General features: G+C 34.6%; 1 protein-coding gene across 1 annotated transcript; it reads left to right on the top strand.

The window, feature by feature from the left end:
* Positions 1–3,095: 3,095 nt before the first annotated feature.
* Positions 3,096–3,464, top strand: LOC131038496 (large ribosomal subunit protein uL14c-like). Its single transcript, XM_057970934.2, has one exon. The coding sequence runs from the start codon at positions 3,096–3,098 to the stop codon at positions 3,462–3,464; it is 369 nt and encodes a 122-aa protein (XP_057826917.2).
* The last annotated feature ends 12,517 nt before the right edge of the window (positions 3,465–15,981 follow it).

Here is a 15,981-nt window from a genome sequence, read left to right as displayed (position 1 = left end):
ATGTTGTAATACAAGAATAAGAGGTAGTGCTAAATGGATATAGGTTATAAAAGATTGAAGTAGGGTATGGAGATGCTTGAATGGAGGATTATAAATCACCCGAGGAGGATATTGAGTAGCAACTATCTCACCTCCAAGAAAATATATTTCGAATCTAAAATACCTATAGAACTAGAACCAAAACCCCATGTGGAGGGAGGTCAGCCAAGAAGGAAGAAACCTAGTAGATCTAATGAATCGAGGAAGAAATTTTAGAGAAAATCTAGGTTATGAGTCAAATCCTCCTCTTAGAGGGGACGCAACTATTCTGGCTCCAAAACGGTAGTACAGTATGTATAACACACAAGTTAGTCACACATTTTACACTATAGATTTTTCAAACGACAACTGTGATTGACTAACATGTCAATAACATGGTGTACGATTTGGTCATTTTGGAGCCAATATAGTTGTGGCCTCTTAGAGGCCCCTTAGCCCTAGATAAATATAAGAAACTTGAATTTAAGGGGGTTCCTAGATATCCTAACCCTATACTAAATGAAGTAAGGGGCAAACTACCACAATTTTAAGAAAATAATGTAGTTTCGAGAGGAGAATCAGTGAAAGACATTCACTAAGTTGATAAATGATTATGGAATAGTAAATTAGGGTGTAATAAAATTATTTGTACAATCCCTTTGACAACATGCAACCAAATATTGGTATAAGAGCATCCTAAATAGAAGTATTGTCACATAGGATAATTTTCAAGATATTTTCAACAATTAGTATGGAAAGAAGGTTGACCCTCATTTCATTATCATTGAATTTATAAACATGGTGAAGGAAACAAATGAAATAGTGTCTAATTTTAGCACATTATTTTTGAGTTAATGGCCAAAACCCTTAAGATAACAAGGCCCAATTAATCTATATCTTCTAATATATCATGATTCCTTTGAATCCAAAATGGAGTATCTGTTGAGGGAAAATAATCTTTTCAATCTGAGAGAGGCATACAAAATGGTTGAAAATACTAAAAGCAACAAAATAAATTTTTGTAAGATGCCTAAGAGGGGAGAATCAAAATTTCCACATCCTAATAATCCTCAAGATGGGAAAAAATCCTTGCCAAATGACAAGTTGGATAAATTCATGCACACCTTGAAGGAGTTGAGTTATAAGATAGCTATGAGTTATAAGGTAGCTAGGAATAAGACAAATTTATCTTTTAACAAGAAAATTCCTCAAAGACTAATTTTTTTCCAATGTGCCTTACAATATAGAATTAAAAAAATGGAAGACCTATACATGTGATATGAAAAGGTTCAACCAAAGGATACTTGATCTTAGATGTGGTCCAAAAGAAACCCATGATTCCTTAAGAAATTTTAATAATTTTTTTTTTGTTAAAAATGACATTTAGTTTGAATTCTACAATCTTCCTCATAATGAAAATTATTATGCCATTACTTTAGCATAAAAGGAACAAGAGATGTAATATAAAGAACATCAAGAAGGGGAAGTATATGGAAGATCGAGAAAAAATATGATATATACTAATGACTACAAGGATGGCCAAGATTACTCACCTAACAAGTATGATTGTGACTTTGATTATGAAAAGAGAAGGGGAATGACTGTAAGCTATCACTAGTAGATCTTTTTTGATAATGAACAAAATTGTTCCTCCAATTTTCTAAGTCAGCCATTTAGGAGGCTTCCAAAGGGTTATTTGAAACTCTATTGGTCAAGAGAGTGGTAGATACGTCTATTCATAAAGCTAGAACTTTTGAGTGTGTGCATTGCTCAATTGAATGAAATAACAAAGAAGTCGCAAAAAGATCACGATTCTCTCCAAAAATTTATCAAACTAAACCAAGAGTTAAAAGAGAAGAAAACTAAATAAAAAATTGCATGCATCTGATTATCTGAGCACTAATAGTAAGCCAACATGAGGTAAGGGCAATTCAAGATAAAGCTCACTCAAGTGATCGACAATTTTTGTAAGAAAAAAATTGAAAACCTATGAGGGGAAATAAAATAATTGGTTCTAATGGGTAGAAAAGATAAAAAGGCACTTATCTTAGGGAATCCTCAAGACAAATATTGTGATCTTGATTAGATTTATTGATGACTTTTATGAATTTCATGTAAATCTAAGAAGGACAAATTAGTATCTAAATAAGGTAAATCCATAACTAGTTAAACTAAATATGAAATAGATCTCAAGGTCAACCCATAATAATAGGTCCCATTTTTTGGTCAAATTAAGATAGTAAAGTCAACATTTTCATGAAATCTTCACTTTCTGATACTTACAGGGGCTAAACCATTAAGAGTATAAAGCTGATGCAAACTATCAATTTGATAGATTTTGTTTGTATATTCTAAACATACGTTTAAAAAAGATAGAAATAATTTGTGAATCTTTTTACGTAATTTTTAATAACTATTTTTTTTACAATAAACATCATTTGTAAAATGTGATATTTGTCAAGCGGCACTGGGTGGACAGTGGTCTATCCGCCCCTAACCTCTGAGACTTACTTCTCCCTACATATCATCACTATTCCGACCTACTGTTGAATTAGCTCAGAATATTACCATCGAGGTAGGGAGGTATTTCGTCACCAACATAGGGGAAGAATAAAGGGAATATCTTCTCGGGGTAATCGCATTTGTTTGGGTAGATTTTCTCTTCAGGCATTGGAACCTGTTTGGATCACATCTAGGCAAATAGAAGCAAGACGATGAGCAATTACTCGCTATGCCCGTCGCGACGTAAAAATATGGATACATATATTTCCCAACAAACCTATTAGAACGAGACCTGCAGAAATACGTATGGGTTCGGGGAAATCCAAGGGATCTCCAAAATATTGGGTATCCGTGGTCAAACTAGGTCGAATACTTTATGAAATAAGTGGAGTATCAGAGACTATAGCTAGAGAAGCTTTTCAAATCGTTGTGCATAAAATGCCTATACATACTAAATTTATTACTAGTTTGCATAAATAATGCCGAACCAAAGAGATATTTCTGGTAGAAAAAGATTATTGAATTGATAAGAAATACTTTTTTTCTACTGAGTTAACAATTCTTTTGGAGGAAATATGATTCAGTCCCAAACTTACTTGAATGTAGCAAACAATAGTGGAGCCCGAAAATTAATGTGTATTCGAGTGCTAGGAGCAGGTAATCGTAACACTGCTAATATCGATGATATTATCATCACTATAATTAAAGAAGCAACACCTAATATGCCTCTGGAAGAATCAGAGGTAGTTAGAGCCGTAGTTATACGTACGTGTAAAGAACTTAAACATAGTGATGGAATGATAATACGATCTGATGATAATGCATCAGTTGTCATTGATCGGAAAGGAAATCCAAGAGGAAATCGAGTTTTTGGTTCAGTTACTGAGGAATTAAGAGAATTGAATTTCACCAAAATAATATCATTGGCTCTTGAAGTATTATAAATACTGATAAATTATGTAGAAGTAATGTCAGGCATATTCCTAAAAAACAGATAAACATGCCTTTATATTGAGCTTGTAAATTCTTAAGAATTAGTTCGCCATGGGTAATGATACTATTGCTAATCTAATGACTTATATAAGAAATGCTGATATGGTAAAAAAAAAAACAGTTCGAGTAGCAACTACTATTATTACCGAGAACATCACAAAGATTCTTCTATGAGAAGGTTTTATAGAGGATGTTAGGAAACATCGAGAAGGTAAAAAATCTTTTTTTGTTTTAACTTCAAAATCTAGGGGAAGGATGCAAAAGAGATATATAACCGCTTCAAAGTGTATTAGCAAACCTGGTTTGAGAATCTATTCTAATTCTCGAGAGATCCCTAAAGTTTTAGGTGGAATGGGGATTGCAATCCTTTCTACTTCGCAAGGAATAATGATTGATCGAGAAGCTCGACAAAAAAAATAGGAGGGGAATTATTATGTGTTTTATGGTAACTCCAAAACAAAAAGTAAATGCCTGAATTGCATTTTTGCTTCCAATAATTGGAATGCTATCAATAATATTGACAAAAGATATTATTGACGATAGGAGTCAATAATGACTCATTATTGAGTGTTCAGTGTCAGAAATTTGGCTAACAAAAAAGGAATTCATTATAATTCAATGAATATTATTGAGTAGTAATAGCTTACAAAAAAAAGCTATTCATGTTTATTTTTCAATTAAAATTTTATTAAAATGTCTTTTTTTTAATTTTTTATAATTAAATGATTCCTCTCTTTTAGAAATCAATTTCATAGTTAATAATTATGAATGTCATAGTTAATAACTATTCCTCCTTTTTTAATCACTGTAAAAAACTAGGAGTCTAGTTAAAATGGGTACCAAAAAGAATTTTGTCACTATTGAGGGTGTAGTTACGATAGCATATCCTAATGGTATGTTCTTAGTCCATCTAGATAATGATATAGATGTTTTAACGGTTGCATCAGGTAAAATTAGATATCGAACAATACGAGTAGTACCGGGAGATAGAGTGACAGTTGAATTACCTCTTTACGATTTAAGCAAAGGACGTATAATATATAGACATCCCGTCAAACGAAATGATGATGATGACTTTATATCTACTACTGATCAATATCGAGGCCCATTAACTCTAATGTTATTGGAGAAAACTGGGTAAGAAAGACCTTATCATTTCTCAGATGATTCTCGAATAGTGGGATGCCGCCTCTCTTGCTTATTAAGAGCAATGAATAACATGAATTGGACTGGATCATAAGTAAAAATACCTTTAGGTACTAGATTCTAGTACTCTGGGATGCCCGAGACTTGAACCCGGAGCTCATCAGATGGAGTGGATTATCCGCTCTTTCTTTTTATAAGAGCAAGAAATCTCTCCCCAAACCGTGCTTGCAATTTTCATTGCACACGGCTTTCTCCATGTAGTAATTTACTAATCATTTGGTGGGATTTCCGGGTGGAAAAGAGCTATAGGATCATAAATTGATCTTGGCAATTGCTCAATAAGCATTTCATTGGTCAAATCAGTTTTCTATTTGTTTATTCTGCATCTTTTGCCAGAAATTAGCCAGGGGATTTATCTGGCTAATTTATGAATTCCAAATTCATTCTCTTTGTGAACGAGTTTTTGAAAAGGATGAAGAAATGAATTTTTCTTTTGAAAATGATTTTGTAAAGAGTTCCGAACCTAATTGTTCCCGAACTACACGTATCGTACTTTTATGTTTACAGGCCAAAGTTTTAGCACACGAAAGTAGAAGTATATATTTTATATGATATAAACCCTCTTGATTGATTGATCCACTGTAGTAATGAAAAATATTTATCCAAATTCGATCGAATCGATCGAGGATCAATATTGTCGGGATCTGCTACATGCTCTGTTGCTTGTGTTGATGCCGATGGTGCTTTCCCCTATGCCTCTGTTTCTTCGACTGCATAACTTTTTTATAGAAAGAATAAAGTTATAATTTAAATTTTTTTTTTTTACACCAATGTTTAGTGCATGGATATTTTTTCATAATTATTGTTGCACATATTTTTTTAATTAATTTTTAAAGTCAAAGTAATTATAATTTGGATAGAGGTGTATGTCATATCGCATAAATTTTTCTATATGCATTTGAATCAAGTTCATCTTTTTTAGTTGAAATATGACACCAATACCTAGGGAATACATAATATTTAGATTTTTTTTTCTCTATTTTCTATTTTTCCACGTGTCAAACAAAGACCTTAATTTTTGGTGAAAAACCTATATTCACAAGAAATAAACAATAAAAGTATATTCAAAATTATATTTCTTTGAAATCTTATAATAAGGGCTACATACTTACAAAACATACTTCTAAATGAATTCATTTGATCTCCCCAAAAGGTAAAGCAAAATTAGCTTTTTATCAATATTTTGATAGGTTGAGAGGAAACTTCATTGTAGGCATGATTTAAGACTAGAGGGGTTCTATCCAAGGGGTTTTCATCTGATCTAATCCTTTTCAATTAATATCCCTTAAATAGAACCTCTCAAGGCTTAAATCATTATATTTTCTGCAAAATATGTGATTTCAAGAAAAAATTAGGATGTCCCAAAAGTGGGACATATTATTGTGGGATCATCCCCCATGAATGGTGGCCTCAAGTGTTATTACTAGTAAGAATTAAAAATATAATCATGGGAACCTAGGTTCAATTGTCACTCTATTTTAGACTGGAGTCTTTGCTTTCATATGTAAGCTATAGTTGTTGCTGAAAGAGAAAAGAGAGGAGTTTGATGGGTTACTCAAATTGGGATTTCCATATGTGATGGTTTCTAATAATTAGTTAAAATAAATGAACATCTACTAAGGTGACTTTAAATATACCATTCCTTTTTGGTTGAGTCCTATTGTGCTAAATGACAAAATTGGCCCTTTGTTGTTCATTTGAAAGGTAGACAAGGCCATTTCCCTAGAAAGTAGGATAATCTCACCAAGGGGTTAAGGATTACAATAGATAACAAGTACACAACCAATGTCAACAAAATAAAGAAAATATTGCAAACTATGTAGCCATCAAACAAAGAGTTGAAAGACAAGATAGAAAGGTATGCACAATAATGTTTGTCAATGAGTTGTTTTTTCTCCTTAGTATTGAGTTCTCTCCCATAAATTTTGGAGCATACCGATATGTTCAACTTTTATGATTTCTAATATTTTATAGTAGGATATGGTGGAAACATTTCATTCCTTGTTTTGTAAGGCACACCTTTTGAAAAAATAAGCTATTTGGAATGAGATATGCTTTTATGTTGTATGGGTGAATTTGTTTCTTTTTGAGGCATCCTTGAAGTGAAATTTACTATAGAAATTATATTTATAGAAGCTTTATGTGTTTCACATGTGCACTAACTTTCTTCTACAAGTGTAAAGTGTAGGAGTTGATAAGTGACTCCACAACACCCCAAACATCACTGCGAGAATGAAATAGCTTCCACAAGAGAGAATGATGAGATAAATTGCATAACAATGCATATAATGATAATGGTTGAATATGAATACAAATGTACATAGGCCTGTATTATATAGGCAAGGTGTGATAAGGTAGGTACAAATACCCTGTAACAAATATTAAATGCATAATGCACTTTCTTAAATAAATGAGAGATAATTCATATCTTCTAGAATTCCACTTAGAATAAATAACATCTAGTATGCCTAAGTAAATTTAACATGTGTGAATAGGTGTTAACTAAGAACTAGTTAGGATATAACTACATTCACACCAACACCCCACTTAAGTGCAACTTAGGGAATGATAATTATTGTGAAATTGATGCAAAACAATGATAAAATATGCAGTATGATATGATGATGATTAGGGGTGCCAAGAACAAGGCCATGTTAATTACCCATGTACAAAGAAAATTATCTCTCATAAATGGAGAAAAGGAGAAAAGCCTGTGGGAAAAAACTCATTTCCAAAAGAGATAATGCAAATATGACCAAGTGATAGAATGAGTGATGTATGGAGGTCTTGACATCAATACCCCCCCAAAAATATATCCATCACAAAGATACAAATTATGTCCACCCAATGAGAGGGAAAGTGAGAGACTATGTAGCCTCCCCATAATGAAGAATCTTGTGCAAAATGGTAAGTGTTTGAAAACACGATGCCATGCATACAAACAACTTGTCTCCCATAGGAAGAAACAAAACTATGGATGAATGTAGGAATGCCTCCCACTCTATATAGTAATTAGTAGGATGATGATGTCTTGGAATAACCGTCATATCTCCTTGTCCATTTTGATCATACAACAATCTAATCAGGTACACGCCCAATCAATGAAGAAGGTGACAACCTATTATTGATGTGGAAAAAGATGTAGAACAAGCTACAAAGACAAATAAGACAATCATATTGGTCATCAATGAATGTCCTCCATCACATCTAAAAGGCAAATAGATCCATCTCAAGTTCAATCAATCTCCCCCATGTGAAGGATCAATACAAGAGAAATCACCTCCCATAATAAGAAAACCTTATGCAAATAACATTAGAAGAACGATATGAAGTAAAATCTAGAACCCTAGAATCTTAGCTATCAACGAACCAGATAGATTTGGTTATAAATACTAGATAACTCTTGATTAGGGAGTCTCATATGAACCATCAGAAGCAAATAGAATTAGGCGTTCTATAAGGATCAACTAGAAAACTCTCAATCTAGCACAACCCTAGAATCTATGATGCAACAAGTGATTTACTAATGGTCTAGAATGGATGTGAAGTGGAAAGATCAAAATAAAACCTTCCCAACTGACAGTTTATCTAAGTAACACATCAAGGACCATTGGCTAATATTTGATAATAAAATGTACCTAGGGTTGAATCTATAAAAACTGTATGGACCAAATAATAGAGCTTCTTAATACCTTTCTAATGTCACAAGAATGATGAAAATCAAAGATTATGGCAAAACATTATGAGCCCGGGAGTGTAAAATGTAGCTATCAGTTTAACTAATAAAAATGGCATCCAACAACAAATTCTGGCAAAATAAACTACTCCATCACAAAGTTTGCAAATTTAGCTTTTCAATGATATATGGAATGCAAAAAACTGACGTTGTATGTCTAAGTTATGTTGATTTTTCCATCGAGAGTTAGTTGGACAAAAATGAATTTTTTTTAGCACCTAAGCACTTGCCCTCTAGGCACCCATGTGCCCCTATCACAAGTGGAGACAAGAAATGGGTTGCTACTAGTAGCAAGGCTTAGAGTCAATGCAAATGGCACTAATAAGGGTGATTGGGTAGCGGGCCATAGGCCATGCCACTTGAGGGTATAGACCCTCAATATAGCTATAGAATGAGAGGGTCTAGGAAGAACATTGAGATTTGTTCACTAAATTCTAGTCAATATAAATGCTCTCTTCCTTGGTCTCCTACCTCTTCTAGTATACAATTATTTTAAATTATATTTACAACCCTAAATGCGTCTCTCGATGTAGGTAGCCACATAGTTAGTGTCCCACTCTTCATCCTCCCCAATATATGTTTAGTCACCTTGGAGAAATTAAGGATAAAGATGAGGATTCAATAGGAATATAACATGTATCCTTAAAGTTTCCATGACTGGAGGATTCAAGAAAAGTGACCTCTTTCTATTATTTTCCTACTACTATATTTAGTAGCTCTTAGATGTGTTGCTTCATTGTTATCATGTGTCTCTAGTGAAGTTGTTCTTCAAGAATGCATTTTTACAAGTTGCATATCTCTTCTATTGTAGGCAACAAATAATGAATCAAGCAAAGGAGATTAAGACAAATTTATCCCCCATGTTTTCTTTCCTCTTCCCTTCAAGGGGATCTTCTACCATGTATCAAATGACTCAATTGGAAAATAGACACACAAGAGAATTCTTGTGAACATAGAGACTTGACAAGTGTCAATCATCCATGTGAGATGAGCATTGCCACATTCTATTAATGTCGACCTACTCACCAGCTACCTCGTTCACTGACCTCTACATGTTAGGTTTTCTACTTTGCCACCTGGAAGCTACGTGTCTTCTTTGTCGGCATCCACCTCAGCTCACTGTGTCGGTTCAGGCATGATCACCGACCACAACACACAACCGAGATATACCTACTGGTTCATCTTACCTTGCAGGTTATACACTAACCGGGCAACCTTCATGCCATGCTTTTCTCTATTATGTTGGTTGGATCACATTTTTCCGGTCACCACACTTGCCAATCCACGACATGTATTCAGAGTGAGCCACTAATACACATTTCCATCTGATGAGAGCTTTCCACCTTTGCCTCTTTGGTCTCTTGTTGATTGACATCCTTACCTGTTGACTACACTTCTGTCTACATATCGGTAACATGCTTTACTTACCTGCTTGCATACTGGTGGCATGAAAATCACATACATCAATCATCAACATAGATCTCTATTGATATCAACATTCTGCTAACTCCATGTTTGCAACTGCTAAACCTTACCTTCATCTTCATTTGACCGGTTCTCCTCTCAATCGGTTTGCCAAGGTGGCAAACACATCACAACTCACTCTTCCTCTTCTGTCTCGGTAGCTCATCATGCTTACTCTCGCTGATCCAGTGCACATATCTGGTTTCACATGCTGGAGGCTTCCTCATGTTCCACTATGGTCATCCAGTATTAGCCTTCAATCACATGTCTTTAACTTATTTGTCTTATCCCAGAGCATTATCACTTACCAGTGTGAGTAGATGAACAGTTGCACTCAACTTGCCAATCACCTGGTGAGAGTGGATACTTGTCACCTACTGACAAATAACTGGCGGGAACCAGTTGCCATTACATTGTGCACTCTGCTTCCGGTGTTGCACCAATGTGACTTCCCTATTTGAGTAGATACATTTTCCATCAAAACTCATAACCCGGTAGACATCCCTTTTGTCTACCTTACTATCTGCCAATCTTCTCTTCATCTAGAGACAACATCTTCATCCGATGGGAGTACTATTGTATGATATCCAACTGCATATCGGCTATACTGCATATTCTTCATAATTTCAACCTTGCTTGCTTACCGATTGGCAACAACACACTGCCAACATATGACTCACCGGTTGGCATTGCCATAATGCCAACTGTCTCCAATGTCTACTCACCGGTTAACACCAACTTATGTCTCCAACACCAACTTGTATACCAGTGACTCCAATGACTGGTTGACATACCATACTTACTTGTGACAGGCTATACCAGTAACATACTATACCGGTTGACATCAATGACACCATTTTCGATTGACATCAATGACAACACAATGCCAACAATACTCAATCAATTCCATCTATAAGGCCTGTGCTATGGAGGAGGAGATGAGATGAGTGACTATGAGATTCTTAAAACTTAGAAATTTCTTCGATTATAGGGGTACGAAGAATAAGGTTAAAAAGAACTAGTATAACCATCGAATTGAGGATGTGTGGGTAGATTGCAGGATTGAAGAAGATGTGCAGAAAATGGACTATTCTCATTTGATAGTAGAACAGATTGACAACTTTGATCTTGTTGATGTTCTTGAAGATCTTGAAGAAGATGGTGGCATTCTTGATCCTGCATATGAAAGAAATAAAGTGTTGGATTACCTTGGCCTCTCATACAATGGTCCCAAAAGGAGAACACTTCTATAAGGGCCAGGTTCTAGAAAATTCTTGATAATACTACTGTTTGGTTAAAATTACATGGCGTACAGATGAAACCTTTCCAAACTGAATCATTTGAAGAGGATGTTGTAGGCCCCAAAGGGAAAATTTCCGAGTTAAGAACCAAAAACAGACAGGAACCCATAACTCCTAAGGGTCCTAAATTCAAGTTCATTATTGGAAAAGGTAAAGCTATAGGTGAGTCTTTAGTACAAGAGACTCAAGTTCATGATGAAGTTGAGGAAGGAAGAAGAAGAAGTAAATAAAGATGAATAACTTCAAGAAGAAGATGAACCAGAGAATGAACAAGAACAAGAGGAAGAAGAATTTGATGAGGAGGGATTGCCTAAAATCCCAAGTACTCCTCATTCTCAAGAAATGCATGAAGGAGTTCTTCCTCCATCATGTGATATCACATGTACTACCTTAGTCTATGTTATTGATGTTGTTCTTTTGGATTCTACTATGTCATTTTTATCCTAAGCTCCAGAAGTACTTATAATTCCTTCCACCTCCACAAGTGAATCAGCCCTAAATACACCTCATGACAGTCTTGATACCATGCTCCTTCCTAATATGTCTGAGGTTACTTCTTCCATGTTGGAAGATTTCGATAATTTCATGTCAGAAACCCAGGTTCCTCCTCATATTTCTACTATTTCAAACACACCTGCCATAGTTACTTTCTCTTCACCCATTGTTACTACTAGTGTTAAGACACATGAATTGGCTACACAAGTTCTTACTTGGATGCTTCTTTACCACCATGGCTAGTATCTAACACTCCCAAGAGGAAAAATCAAGCCATATCTCTGGATGATTTTGATTTTAATCAATTGGTTCATGTTAAACCCAAGGGTAAGAAGAAGGCTAAAACTCTATCTAGAGTAAAAGTAGATGAATCAAAGAACAAATATGTGGAGATGGCTATTCATCCTCCAGATACAGATCTTGAAAGAGTGCATCCTACTAATTACATTATCAGAAGGATTGATTTGGGCAAACAAACACATGAAGGTATGGTAGAAGATGCTCAAACTTCTTTCCAGCACCTTGTGACAACGTTCAATGAAGAAAAAGTGAAGAAGGATAAGCTAAAGAAACAGGTCGATCAAATCACAGAGGTCCCGATCAAGATTACCAAATCTTCAGAGGTAGTTGAGCCGGTCACTTTTTCAGTGGATGAACAAATTTTCAGACAAGTTGAATAGGTGAATTCTCATGGTAGAATAGTTGGTGAATGGATGGATAGACTAGTGATTTAGAGAACACGTCTCTTATGTTCAGTAGTTACTCTTGTCAACAATCTGGAGGAGGTAAAAATTGAAATTGATAAAACTTTGAATTTGTTTTCTAATGAATTAGAAGCACATGAGAAGGACTTCAACTCTTGGTTGAAGTTAGAAGATTTCTAGCTTGATATTCTGGTTGATAATGAAGTGATTCCTTCAAGGGAATGTACATTGAGAAACAAGAGATACTGGAAAATCAGATGAATGTTCTTGAGGTGCTTATCAAAGATTTGAGGAAAGTGCATAAATAATGTAATGAGAAAGGGAAAGATATCATTGAAAAGATTTCATCTCTTCCTTGCACTTTCCTTGATGAGAATCAAAAGCCCCTACCCTATTGTTAAAGAATTAAGTTTGCTGATCGGTGAAGGGGTTGATAAATAAACTTTGTCAATGTCCTCTATAGACAAGCTGGTGGATATCCAAGTTAATCTAGATCATCTAACCTCACTTTTGAAGAAGTGCAAGAAATTCTACGTGAACCTCAGAGATTCAATCACTTGAGTCAAAGCCAATACAAGTCACACAAAAGGACCTGATTGGGAACCAATGAAAGCAACTTTGCAAAAGTTCAAGGAATTCATGAAGCAAGATCAAAATGGAGTGTTTGGTGACACTTAGTTATTTTCATAATATATGCATTTTTTTAATAAGACATTGACACCTTCGATGTCAATTTTGTATGTAGTTTTTGCACTTAGGCAATGCATGAGTCCAAAGTCAATTAGAACTCTTCTTTGAATTAGTGATAGTTATTTCCTAGTTTTATGTTGCACCTCTCTTCTATAAATACAAAGTTGTTGTTTGTAATAGGTATCTATTATCTTCAATCTATATGCCAAAACTTTTCCGAAATGAAGAGAAAAAGTGAAACTTTGTGTTCCTCTTGTGATTTTGCAAAATTGATGAAATAAGAAAGATTTTGGCATTGAGACTTTGTGTTGGATTCATTTGTGTTTATGGTGAGAGTGTTCTTATGTCAAATTCATTATAAAGTCTTATTTACTCAAGTGAAGGTGTGTTGAGAGAATATTATTAAAGTGTAGAGGCAATTGTTAACTTGTGAACTTTGTGTCACATCTTGACTATTGTTGTTAAAATTAGGAATTGATGATCGTATTATCATTCTAAAGACTTTGTGCTTCATTTTGATATTTCAAGTAAAAATAATTGATACATATATATTAAGGATTCACTTTGAAGACTTTGTGCTTGATTGTGTTATCTTGGAAAAGGAAACAGTAACTTGAAGACTTTAAGATTCATATTACTACTTCACAAAAACATTATCAAAGGTGAAGCTAGGAATCATTCTAAAGAATTTGAGCTTTATTTTAATTTTCTTAGTTAATCCTTTGGGTTATAGAAGAAATTATAAAAATCTTGATAGGATATCAGTGAATTTAAGACTTCGAGCTTAAGCACTTTTTTTAGTCCCACTGAAGCAACGAAGGACTTTGCGCCTTTATGGACACTTTGCTTCTTTACGTATCTATATTATATTGTTCTTTCTTTCCAAGTTATATTTGTCTCAAATAAATTGTAAGAATTTTTTCTGCTCTAATATTGTAAATTCTTTCTTGAAAAGAGAGGAAAAGAATAACATTTGTCTTGAAAAAAGAGGATAAGATGATGTACCACCCATGTTAGAATAGGAGTTAGAAATTTGTACCTTATTTTATTAGAATAGAGTAGTGAATAATAGGGGGAGCCTTCCATTAATAATTAGGAGAGATATAATCTCATGTTGTTGTGGTTGAAACCACAATTTTGTAAACGCTTCTCGAGTCGACAAAATTTTCAACTAACAATTTTTTTAGAGACTTTGTTGGGGAAAACGATACACGTTCAAAAGACTCACGCTTTTGTTTGAAGTATATTGTTTTTATTTTTTTGTTTTAATTGTTATACATATATCTTCTTGTGATAAGTTTCTAAAGTGTCTAATCTGGCTGGTTGAAGTTATACTCGTGGTAGGCGAAATCAAGGTATTGTTGACCCTGTCTTTGAACTTTTGCAAAAGAACAATTTTAACTATTTTCCTTCCAGAACAGTATCACCTTTACAACGTACAAGAAGTTATCCTCCCACAAATGAAAGATCGCCTATTCCAAGTGAATCTTCCAGTGCTTCAAGAAATTTGGTGATACCACAAGTTCAAAGGTTTGTGATACATCCATATCAACTTGTACAAAATATAGTATCAATGGCAGCTCAAGGTCCTTGGGGACAAAATTTTGGTCCTCTCAATTTGACTCCTCCTCTCCATCCCCTTCCACAAGGTCCACGAAATAATGTTCCAAAATTATATGGAAATGGAAAACAACATCCCGATGAACATATTGTAGAGTTTCACATTGCATGTGGAATTCTTGGTGTTGAGTATGAAGGTATCTCTATTCATCTCTTTGTCGAGACTTTGCAAGGTGTTGTGGCTGACTAGTTCTATCATTTGGCACCTTAGACCACTACTACATGGGATATTCTCAAATTCCATTTTGAGACACATTTCAAAACATCCAAAGATGGTCACACTCTCTTGGCTCAATTGACTTCCATGAAGAAAGAGCCATACGAGCCCATGAGAGATTTCCTTTCTAAGTTCAACAAATTGAAAAATAGAATTTCTGCCAACTCTCAACCAACTGCTGAGAATCTCAAATGTTTCTTTATAAATGCTTAGTTATCGGAGGTTAGTTTCTTGTCAAGGAGAACACCTCTCGTTGATGTGATAGTTGCACAAACTCAAGTAGTGGAAATTGAAGACCATTTGATTCTTCTTGGTAAGATCAAGAAAGATCCTAACAAAACAAAAGTAAGTTTCTCTATTCCAGAAGTTTTCGGTTCTTCTTCTTAAAATATCACTGATCATATGCTAAAAGGGCTTGCAAATGAAGTGCTTTCCTTGAAGAAACAGATTTCACAGACATCATATCCAGCTCCATAGAAAAATGTTCCATGAATAACATATCCCAATAATGCAAGTAATTTTGCTGCAAAAAATCATGTAAAATTGCCTCCTCCTCCAGAGAGGCTAGCACTTGAAGCTCCTCCTTTCGATTTACCAGTTGGTTATTTTTAAGTAGAGCAAGGCAATTTTTAATCTTCCAAGGAAGATGTTGCAGCCCTTTTCCAAGAGCATGGTGAAGAAGCTGTTGGCAACTCTACTATTGGTTACATGCATTTTGAAGAATCTCCCGAGGTGGTTGATGTAAATATCAATGTTATTCTCATTCATTCACATAATCAGCCTAATCATTCTAAATATGATGGTGCAAAGAGAAAGGACACTCCTCAATTGTCGGTTAAAATTGCAAAGAGGGGAACTCCTCTTCCTACATTACCCAAAAGTGTTCGGAGTGATAATCAACTAACTGATCCTACTCAACCCCCTATGGTTTCAAATGTATCTAAGACTAGTGTCAGTAATATTAAACTTCATGATGTGTCTTTACCTTCTTTTTCAAGTCCTTATCAGACCTTTGATATAATTGACCATGCAAGA

Source organism: Cryptomeria japonica, chromosome 10, assembly GCF_030272615.1.
Source record: "Cryptomeria japonica chromosome 10, Sugi_1.0, whole genome shotgun sequence".
Lineage (NCBI taxonomy): Eukaryota > Viridiplantae > Streptophyta > Pinopsida > Cupressales > Cupressaceae > Cryptomeria > Cryptomeria japonica.
This window is presented reverse-complemented; position numbering and strand designations above follow the sequence as displayed.